Source organism: Plodia interpunctella, chromosome 2, assembly GCF_027563975.2.
Source record: "Plodia interpunctella isolate USDA-ARS_2022_Savannah chromosome 2, ilPloInte3.2, whole genome shotgun sequence".
Taxonomy (NCBI): Eukaryota; Metazoa; Arthropoda; class Insecta; order Lepidoptera; family Pyralidae; genus Plodia; species Plodia interpunctella.
In genome coordinates this window covers 4,731,742-4,742,888 of record NC_071295.1, presented here as the reverse complement: position 1 = coordinate 4,742,888, position 11,147 = coordinate 4,731,742, and the positions used below count along the sequence as shown (strand labels likewise).

General features: G+C 32.9%; 1 protein-coding gene across 1 annotated transcript; it reads right to left on the bottom strand.

Moving 5' to 3' along the window:
* Positions 1-834: 834 nt before the first annotated feature.
* LOC128677081 (cytochrome P450 4C1-like) lies at positions 835-10,303 on the bottom strand. The gene is made up of 9 exons (XM_053757678.2): positions 9,862-10,303; positions 9,135-9,244; positions 8,166-8,256; positions 6,792-6,974; positions 5,109-5,506; positions 4,070-4,138; positions 3,661-3,829; positions 3,077-3,256; positions 835-1,613 (listed from the first exon to the last, which is right to left on the bottom strand). The coding sequence occupies exons 1-9, from the start codon at positions 10,013-10,015 to the stop codon at positions 1,432-1,434; spliced, it is 1,536 nt and encodes a 511-aa protein (XP_053613653.1). The 5' UTR covers positions 10,016-10,303; the 3' UTR covers positions 835-1,431.
* Positions 10,304-11,147: the final 844 nt, after the last annotated feature.

Genomic DNA, 11,147 nt, shown 5'->3' with positions numbered 1-11,147 from the left:
TTGATTGATGATATACTTCTATCACTATACTATAAGTATATATTTTAGGTAATAGGAAAGTAAATGAAACTTCGATTTTGCTGACGATTGATGAGCAGATATCGGAGTGAGGCGGGCTTTCGATGAGTACTCGAGCTTTTTCACCAAAATGCGGTGTTCGTATTTGCAATTTGGGAATATATAAAACATTTGCCATTAAACAATATTTATCTTTAAATCAATTTTTTAATTACACTTTTCCCGTAATTTCGTGTTATTTTGTTATTTCAATGGTCTAAATTTTTGATGTTAATTATAACCACACTAACCTCAAAGAGTTAGTTTATTTAGCTGGTAGGTATGATTACTTACCACAAGTTTACCTCTTTCAAATATGCAATGCAATCCACCGTTATAACGGTATATAGACTATTGAAGATAAGTAACTTTACTATACGAAAATAAGTACATAAATAAAAATCCTTACATATCATAAAACAAAGTCGTCTGCCGCGTCTGACTCGAAACTCAAAATCTACTGCACGGATTTTCATGCGGTTTTCACCAATAGACAATGTTATTTCTGTGGAAGGTTCAGTAGAAGGTGTATAATTTATTGTTTTTATCCGAGCGAAGCCGGCAAGGGCTGCTAATTAAATATAATAAAGATATAGAATATAAGAAAATATGAATATAATAAAAGACCCATGTAGGGATCCCTCAACCGGGTGCCTGCTATTGCTGGTTTGAAGTTCCACCGACATCAAAAAAACGGATAGATATAACGCTATTAATTTGATAATGTAAAGACGTTATTTATAATAATGATAAGGAAATAATAAATAATTAGTCACATTTTTAATTGTTTTTTTATATTATTTACTAAAATTTTATTTGTATATTTACGATTACACATCTTTTTTCGATTTTGAACACATTTTATTTTGCGCTTAGAATTCTTTAATAAATCGCAAACTAAAACTTAGAGCTTGATAAAAAAATACTTCATTAGAACGAGTTTAATATAATACAAAATACCAAAATTCAGCTTGATGGCCATAAAAAAAAGATTTCCTTTTGAAAAAAAATTATCATTATGCCTTTCTGATTAAATTGTTCGCAGTCATTTTGAAACTTGACATGAAAAGTACTCAAGTACATGTCTCTAATTATCTGTCATCTAATTAAATACAGTATAGGCATCATGTGGTCTCTAAAGTTTAACAAAATTGCACATAAGTTCTACTTTTCTTTACATAATTTCCCTTCCATTTCTGTTCTAGCTAGTTTTATACAAAACTAAGGGTGCATTGCTCAAGTCAACTTAGACATTAACTTAACCTGTACAGAAAAACGTAATTTTATGTGAACGACGACGTGGCGCGGCGGGGTGGTGGTGACGCGCAGGTTAAAGTTAGCGTCAAAGTTTACTGGTGAAACTCACTCTAAATATTACAACAAATAATTATTGTTTTTACTTCTTTTTTCGAATCTTACTGAAACTGGCCCTGAGTTCCTCAACACGAGGTCTGCTGAGATCTTGATGTCGGCAGGTGTCGTCACGGGATATAGCTGATATTCCCGTAAAAGTGCAGACACGACTAATTTCATTTCGAGCATGGCGAATTTTTGACCTGAAATTATATTTTTAATCAATTATATTGAGTAAATTATGTTATGTTAGTCACTACTTTAATTTTAGAGTTCGTACACAGAAATAATGGACGAGTTAAAAATTCAAACAGCCGAGGTGCTTTGCTTTTGCAATGGGCAAAGTTTTTACATTTTAATTATACAAATATAGAAGCGTCTCAAAACTCAACATTATTTATCTAATGAACAAACAATAAGTACCTAGCTACGAGGTCCAAAATGAGTTATATATAGAAGAAATATAACATCCATATCATTCAGTCAACATGATCGCATCATAATACTTCCATTTTTTGTGCTCAATTTGATCATTGCGTGTCAACTACTACCTATAAACCTGCAGATTGACGCGTCATTGTCAGCCCTCATTGTCTTTAATTAAAAGTATCTAATGCACTCCGCCCTCTATACATTTATTTCCTTGATCTGCTTCTTCCTATTGTATGTACTAATTACCGCTTAGTTACTAGTTAGTCAATTTTATCCATTTACTTTTTATTGAATAAAAATTAAAATTAAAACTAAAAAAAAAAACAATCAGAAACATAATCCCTGAGCAATGTAATAGAGTCAGCCTATACAAAACGATAATAACTCTATATCTATAGAACGTTTATCTAATTAATTGTCTGATATATCAATATATATATATATATATATATGCTCTACCTAAAACACAGCCCATAACTCCCAAAATAGCCGACGGAAAAAACTCATGAATTTTATGCTATTGTCACGGTACATTTATCACTATTGGACACAAGATGGGGCACCAATGTGATGCTTCGTATAGAAGACTTCGCAAGTCCTTATTCTTTGCTAAAAAAATAATCAGTAGTTACTTAAAATCCTATTTTAGTTGGTTTTCCCGTATTATTTATAATCATACATATAGTCATTCAATTTCCATACAATTTTTTCCTTATTTTTGTCCATACCTACAGTCAACAGCACATCAACCTATCCACATTCATTGCAAACTCGCCGCTATTACCGCGCCATAGAGGTTCATGCAGGGTAACTTGATGTAGTGTTGACTGTACATGTTTTGTATCTTATATCAGGAGATGAGAAATACTCATTTTTATAAGGTGAAAGTGACATGGACTTACATTTCAAGGACATAGCGGAAAGCATATTTTTTTATTTAAAAAATCATAATATATTCCTTAATTAGGCGAATTCTCCTAAAATGTACAGAAGGATTAAATTAATCTTGAAGACTAAACCATAAAATGATTTTTCTCTTTCCTTTCTAATGGGTGGTTGCTAAATACGAGATAGAAGAGTCTGACCATTTTGTGTAGTAGCTGCACCTCTTGCATTTTTTTCTTTTATCTATAGGCACTTAAACAGTGAAATTCCAAAATTCATTTACATATTTCTATTGAATAAAATTTCGTTGTTATTCGTTCACCATTCCTGTGAAATAAAAATTGCCTACCTATGCAATTCCTGGGGCCTGCACTGAAGGGTATGTAAGCGTAGGGATGTCGGCCGATGCAGTTCTCTGGTGAGAAGCGGTCAGGGTCGAACTTCTCGGGATCTTTGTACAAGTCTCCACGCCGATGGAGATCGTACACGTGGATGTGGCATAGTGTTCCTGGCGGAACTGTGTAGTTACCTGAAAATAAAAAATAAAATCGAATTTAAGACAACCTAAGTCCAAAAAACATAAGAATAAATAGATATCAAACAGCATAGTTACCAAACTATAGGTGATGCTAACACTAGCAATAGTTTCAATGAACAACCTGTTGATGGAAACACGTCACAATCTACTTTAGAACAAAAAGCTTCAGCAAAGTAAAATTTGAGTATACTAAATGAGCTATTACTAAAACAAAATTACTCCGATAAAATTTATTGAAATAATATTCCCACTTTCTGCACTTCGGCAGGCGGAAAAAAATGTAAAATCGCAGCCATTCTCAAAAATTTTGTTTTCTGTACTACGACATGTCAAAATATAATTAAATCTGTCTTTAATTGGAATGCGCTGCGGGTCGTATAATTTCATGCACTTACTTAATTGGACTGTTTCATTTAAGTTCCGACTAATGAAATGCACTGGAGGGTACAGACGCAAGGACTCCTTGATGCAGCATTCCAGGTACTTCATTTTGGATAGGTCGTCGATAGTCGCAGAGCGAAGGGACTGGCCGAATATTTCGTGTAGTTCTTGTACGATTTTGTCCTGAAAAAATCAACAGCATAGAATATAAAACTATCGGGCATCATGGAAATATCATCTAGATAATTTATGTAAATTAGTTACAGACATATTCATTTAGACTTACGACGAAATAAAACCAATTTATCAAAATAACCAATTAACAAATTTGTTCATGTTACAGATAAATTCTTGCTTTAAAGTTTGTAATTAATACAGACGTATGTACACACTTGAATATGTTGATATGCAATAATAACTGACCTGTTTATCCTTATTGTTTGCAAGCAGCATCAGACAAAATGTCAAGCCAGACGCGGTGGTGTCGTGACCCTGGACATAACACGTCAAATTAAACACAGCCTTACATCATCCATCTAGGACACTTGTTTTAAACTTAGCCGTTCAATTTATGGCTAGCTTTTGTTACATTGAAAAAGTCCATAATTGAAGTGTTTCTCAAATATCAAATTTTTGACTCTTATATACATGTCTATTATTCACTCTCAGTGACTCTCAGGCTCTCCGAAGCCAAGTGCAATAGTAGTCCTGTGTAGTCCTTGGTCCGCGTTTTGTTCTTGGACTTGTAAATATTATTTACGCCGGTTCGACGCCGGTTTCGCGCCTGTATATTTTTGGAGGCAAAAACTGTATCAGGATTTAAGAGTCCGTCTCAATATTTTTCTTGATAACATATTGTATCCATGGATTAGTAGGTACGTTGTACGGAGTACATACTAATTCCATGATTGTACCAAACGACCAAATCAAGATTCTTTGTATACTCTTGTTCTGTATCAAGAATCCAGTTATACTCGTATTCGATATTTCTTATGAGAACAGAACAGTCAATCCTAGCTATCCTATCAGAATTAATAATGCTAGTTACGGTTTGAATCATAAATTCAATTCGAGTATACAACTTGTAAAGTGTAGGTACTTCGAATGAATTATTATTCTTTTCGAAAAAATACATTTCGACAGCACATAATTGCTCATAAACGATAAGTAAGTTTTTTCCAATGAAGTACTTTTTTAATAAATCTTTATAGGTATTGTTTGTCACTACTTATTTAAAGGTTATTTTGTTACCATATCATTTAATTGATCTTAAGTTTTGTGTTAAGCCTTATTAAGCATGCATATCTTTGGATTACAAATAATGTGTAGACCTACATCTATATAATTAAACTAACTAAAATTATTTAAGTATATACTTTGATTGTACCATGTTTTATGTGCTACTTACTACCTAAATGAAATAATCTATTAGGTACCTTAGTTATTTATGACGGATTCTTACCTCAAACATAAAAGTGTCTACCTCTTCTTGAATCCCAGTTTCATCAATCAAGCCCTCTTTTTCGGCTGCTATGAGTAAATCCAACATGGCTGTTTTCTTTCTTCTTTTATTCATAAATAAATCCTGAGATCCTTCTTCAGTGAAATTATTTATATCGAATTTGTTTTTTTCCCAATACAACTTTCTACTATGGATAACTTTTTTAGTGAAATCACGAATGGTATCGATGTACTTTTGCTGCTGTTTTCCTAAAGGCGATAGGTTAAAGATTGTATCAAAGTAATAAGGCATTTTGATGAATCTTTCAAAAACGACTGTTACTAGAGCGAGTATGGCTCCTTTGTAACGTTTTGCCGATAGACTGGTTTCTTCACTAAGCTGAGTTCCCATTGCAGTTTCTGTAACAGTAAAATAGTAAACAATATCCAAAACTGTCGATTTAAAATAAGCAATTCAGGTTCTATAGTTACACCCTGTACTACTAGAACTTAATTTCACAATTCACAACTTAAATAAGTTTACCATAGACCAAACAGAAAAAGAAAAAAATATGTTGTTACCTACCAAAATTTCAACTAAATTTGTCAAAAAAGCTGAATAATGTTTTCACACATTGCACATTAATTTCAGGAAATAAAAATTAAATTATTTGTAGTTAGTGTACTGTACAGTGTGTAAGTAATGTATGTAATATTACACAAATCCATCGGACACGATACAATTAACGCAAAAACAAACGGACGTTATTACGAAACTGTTTCACGCTGTACTGGCACCTTCCTTACAAATAGTATTAGTTGCTAAATCATTATGTACAACGACCAGTGTACCTATATGAAACAAATATTCACATAAGTAAAAGATTTCTCACTATTCCAAAATCATTTCATCAAGCTGGGTTTTATTTTATTGCATACAGTTTCGTTTTCATTGTCCATTTAGTTTCGTGCATACCTAAACTTGAACTTAATTCTCAATTAACTTCTTTTGAACACATTAGTTTACACATTGGTCAGCACTTAGATTTTTCAGGCGTACGTAATAATCATAATTATTTGTTAATATATTTACTTATATATCTGTGCTGGACTGATTCCTTGAAGTTGTAAATTCATAGTCAAATGTTTAACATTTTATGATAATTGTAAACGCGAAACGGCTTTGAGGCGTCATAATTCCGGACGTACCTAACATGCGAGGATAAGAGAGAAATGTACTGGACATATTGAAATGTTATCAGCTGTGTGTGTGAAATGGTATAATGGCCATTTGTAAAAAGAAAGTCGTTGCGTGTACATTGCAACCACCCTGAAATATGCCTATGAAGATAATATACCGTAACTTCATACAACGCACTTGTTTGTTATCAAGCTTGTACTCGTGATCATAACAAACAAATATGAACTTTGTATTTATACATCTTTAAGTATACTTAGTGCGTGAAAACATGAATCAGTTTTTGAATACAAATTCAAATTTATTTTCAAAAATAGATATATAAGATTAGCCATTTATTTCTGTATTTTTTTTAAATAATGTACGTAGAGTCTAATCTTGTTTTCATGCGCTACTAAAAAGAGATGCATATTTCATACGAATATTACATTTACTGTTGTCGATTTTTCAAGCGTTCATTCTAAAATTAGGTTTACTAAACTGATCGCAAATCTTTATTAAACTGACCGCAAATGGAGTTGAGCGTGAACTCCGACATGACCGGAACCACGTCCAGCTCCTCTCCAACATGCCGCTCCAGCCTGCTCACCAGCCGGTCGCTGTTCTCCTCCAGCACCACGTAGAACTCCCGCAAGATGTTGAAGTGAAACGCCGGAGTCAGGATTTTGCGACGTTGTTGCCATTTTGCTCCTGGAAATTAAAATTATTTTGTAAGCAACACAATTACAATGTTTCTAGACTTGATTTATGAACATAAATTTTTAAATAAGTAAGTGTTTATGATTCGACATTAGGGGGCTAATTTTGAAATTTAGCCAGACTTTTACACTATCTTTTAAGAAAACGCGGGCAAAAACTAATCGTTAATAAATCTTAACAAGATAATACTGAAAATCCATTGAATAGATTTGGGATTTAAGAATTGCATCCAAATGTTAATAAAAGTATATTTTATAAATGAATACATATTGCGTGGAAGTTTACTGCTTTAAAGGTAAACAATAGAATAAGATAACATGACAAATCTAATGGGGTTAGGTTTACTTTTGAATAAATTAAAGTTAATGCTACCAGTTTAAGCACATTTCTAAATATTTACTTACTTACACACAATTCTTAGTGTTCGATCAAAGGTTTGTTTTAGGCCATAACCTAAGACCTAAGCTGAAGGACAAAGAAATCTTAGAAATTCAGTTCAAAACTAGATCATATTTGTTAGTTACCTTGCAATCTATGCTATCTATATATAATATCTATATATATACTAATATTATAAACGCAAAAATCTCTCCGTCTGGCTATCTGTCTGTTCCGCTTTCACAGCAAAATCGCTTGACCGAAATTTTGATGAAATTTGGTATGCGTGTATTTAAGACCCCCATTGAAACACAGGCAATTTTTTTACAAGGCACTATACCACTACGTCTGAGAGTACATATGAGATGTGTCCATGTTATCACTGTGTTATCTAACCCGGAAGGGAGACCTAACTTCTTGTAACGTACGTCCATTAGATTACGAGTAATAATAAATGCATTAAGTCGTAAACTTTGGGTACATCACATCACATTGGTATATGATTTTATAAGACAAATCCTATAACCTGTATTAGGATATAGTCATTAACAGGTTTTATCAAATTTACGAGTTTCATCCGAAAAGTAAATGTGTTCTGTTAGTTATCTGGCACATAATGTGTGCAAAAAATTATGATGAGGATGATGTCCTACGGACGATCACAGTTACAGCTTCAAGATGTCCAAATCACCATAATCGAATAAATCACATAATTGATATCAAATTACACCTGGTACCAAAGTTAGTTTACTCATTATATACAGTTGCTTTATAAACCAGATATCTGTTGATGTTAATACATACCGTGACTTAAAAGTAAGCCGTCTTGGAGCCATGGCTTTAGAAAAGAATACACTTGACTTTTTTCATTATACTTCATTGTCGATATGATGACCTGAAATTTGGAAAGCTTCATTAATTCATAAATAATGCCATAGTATTGCAGCAATTGTTCTTATTATTTTCGTTATTATTAACGTTTTCTTATAGAAATGTAGAATACCGACAATTATATAAATTAGCTTTGAAAGTATATCTAAATGGTCTGTGTATATCCTACCTTCATATATATCCAACTTACTAATAAGGGAAATTCAAAAACTGTTATATGAATTACGCTGAAGTAAATAATTTATCATATTACTTTTTTATCAAAAACCAAAACATTGAACCTGCCCAGTTAAGTTGTAAATTTAAATATGTTTGTTGACCTTTATTATCTCTTTCCTGATTATTTAGAGCACATAAACAAAACATATTGTCAGTCTGCACGAATCTATCGATATAGAGATGCCAGAGATGGTTCACGTCCTTGCAAAACCGGCTGCCATGATGAAAAAAACTCGGACTCGAGTGTAGATCATACATGACATGCCTACTCGTATAACATAAAACATTACCATTGCGTTTCGCTGTAGCTTGCTAATGTTTAGGCTGTTTAATTTGCACTTGATGCTAAAAAGCATAATTATGTAAATTGTTTGTAGTTGCTCTACATCTACAAAATATAACTTGTTCTCCGCTATGAGTTGAAAGTTTAATACTTTCAACTCCATTTTATGATATGAATGACAGAAAAAAAAATTAATATCCAGCAAGGATATGATTAGGTTGAAGAAGGTTATCCATAATTTACTAGAATAAAATTAACTTCTGTCAACAGAGTACCTAAGTGCATGACTATGCACGACACACCTTCCAAAATAACTTTGAAATCAGCATCCATCAGTCTCTAAACAAATCAGTTTATTGTAGAAAAGAAAATAAAAATACCTCAATATCCTCTGGATTATAAATGTTGACTGCCGACAAGGGGTAAGCCCAGAATCTATACAGGTTTTTCCAGGTATTCGCGTACTTTCTGCCCAATGCAAATAATTCCACTGCAATAAGAAAATCTAGTGTAATAAAAAATATAATAAATTTTAAATGCGTACCTTTATTTTATTAAATTTCCTGATTATGAAAATATAAACAATGAACTAATAAACTTTCAGTAGTTTTACAATGTCGAATTGCACGGCAATGGTGAAGGAGGCCACGCAAACGCACGTTCTGTAACCCTAGGACGGTCCTAATGTAGCTTTATATTTTGAGACATAGCATAATACACAGACATTAGTACTCTCACTATGGATGGGTTTGACTAGAACGGTCTGGCTTACGTCCGAATTTTTGGAATTAGGTGTTACATTTAAAAAACTCACATAATCGATTTCATCTCAATACCTTGATAAGAAAGATGATATGATTTTGTATCATTTTATATCCGAATTGCTGTATTGACCAACAGAGTCTGGATCGTGCATATGATTTAGTGAATATTTATTTTAAGTATAAACGTTTTTTATTAAAACAAAGTTTCTGGGGAACAAGTTTCAAATTTGAATAGATTTTGATTTCCTGGATTTCACAGTACTAGCAAATTAGTTTGGAATAGTATTATTTTTTACAAAACATCACAAATCAATACAAATACAATACAATGTAAAAAAATCACCTGGCGAAACGATAATGTCCAGGGCATTTCCGATGAGGAAGGTCTCCTTAGGGCCCGGGATCTTGCGCATCATGCGCGCCTTCTTGCTGTAGTTGATCAACACATGGACAACGCACAGGAGAAGCGCAGCCACCACCAAGCCATACACTAACATCGTGAGCAGTGTGCACTACACAACACAGCATAATACACTGACTACTGGCATCCAGATTGTTTCGCGACTGAATGCCCCTATATTTCATTCATTGCCTTATTAAACTGTATAGATGCAATAGTACAGTCGGCATAATAATTTTACTTTAAATAATCTTACTAAAAAATAATCTTAATTCTTTTCGTAATTTATAAAAAATATTGTTCTCAAATTTAATTTCCTGTACTTACACGAACATAATTTATTCATGTTTGCAATTGATATTGGCAAAAACGATAGTAAGCCGCTTCATCTTCACTTGCATGCTTGTAGTGACAGTAATGACTTGATAACGAAATGAAAATAAAAAACTTATCACACATTTCCTCTCCCCGGTATTCGCCATCCTTATCATGTAGGAGTAGGAACGTTTACATACTAGGATCAATTTTGATGAGTCGAAATTCAAAAAGTGCAGTGCTGCACAAGTTGTCCAAACGACAACTACAGTACAACAATTACAGTACCTAAGAGATTCGAGAAATAAAAATAGGTTGAATTTTCAATTACAAGGACAACCTGATGACCTATGGATTGATAAAAATGATATCAACGATTTGCAGAGTTCAAACGAAAACTGATAAATTTTGGTTCTTAATTTTCATTCTGTACCCTACCTGTATTTTTGAAACCGAATACCCTACGTATAAAGGGCAAACGAAACGCGGAAGTAAAGCTTCATCTCTCCGAACCAAATATAAGGAAAATACTTTTACGTAAAACCATCTGTCATTAAATGAACAAGGAAACGGTATATTTAAAATAAAAGGTTAATAAGTGATTAAGTAGAATCCGAAGATATTGTTGCAATCTGTGGAACAGAACGTATCAGCCACGGAAGCCAGGGATTGCGCTGAGCGAGTGGCCAACAAAGAAATTAAAGTAAGTACTCGAATTACGTTGCACTTTCGATGTAGAACTTTAATGATATAATTTTTATCACTCTGACATATTGTAATCACTCTCAATTATTTCAGTCAGACATGATAAGTAATTGTATTGACTACAGAGAAGAAAGAATTTAAACAAGTACATTTTTATAGTTGGATCATAGGGCGATTTAACATTCTCTCTTTCCCCTGGACGTTTTCCC

What these genes read in the sequence shown, in the direction of transcription:
- LOC128677081 (XM_053757678.2), bottom strand. Translation starts at nt 10,015, where the DNA reads ATGTTAGTGTATGGCTTGGTGGTGGCTGCGCTTCTCCTGTGCGTTGTC. An exon ending in CACGCTCAACTCCATTTGCG is followed by an intron (nt 5,507 to 6,791) that starts GTCAGTTTAATA and finishes TTACTGTTACAG; the next exon opens with AAACTGCAATGGGAACTCAG. An exon ending in CAAACAATAAGGATAAACAG is followed by an intron (nt 3,830 to 4,069) that starts GTCAGTTATTAT and finishes TGATTTTTTCAG; the next exon opens with GACAAAATCGTACAAGAACT.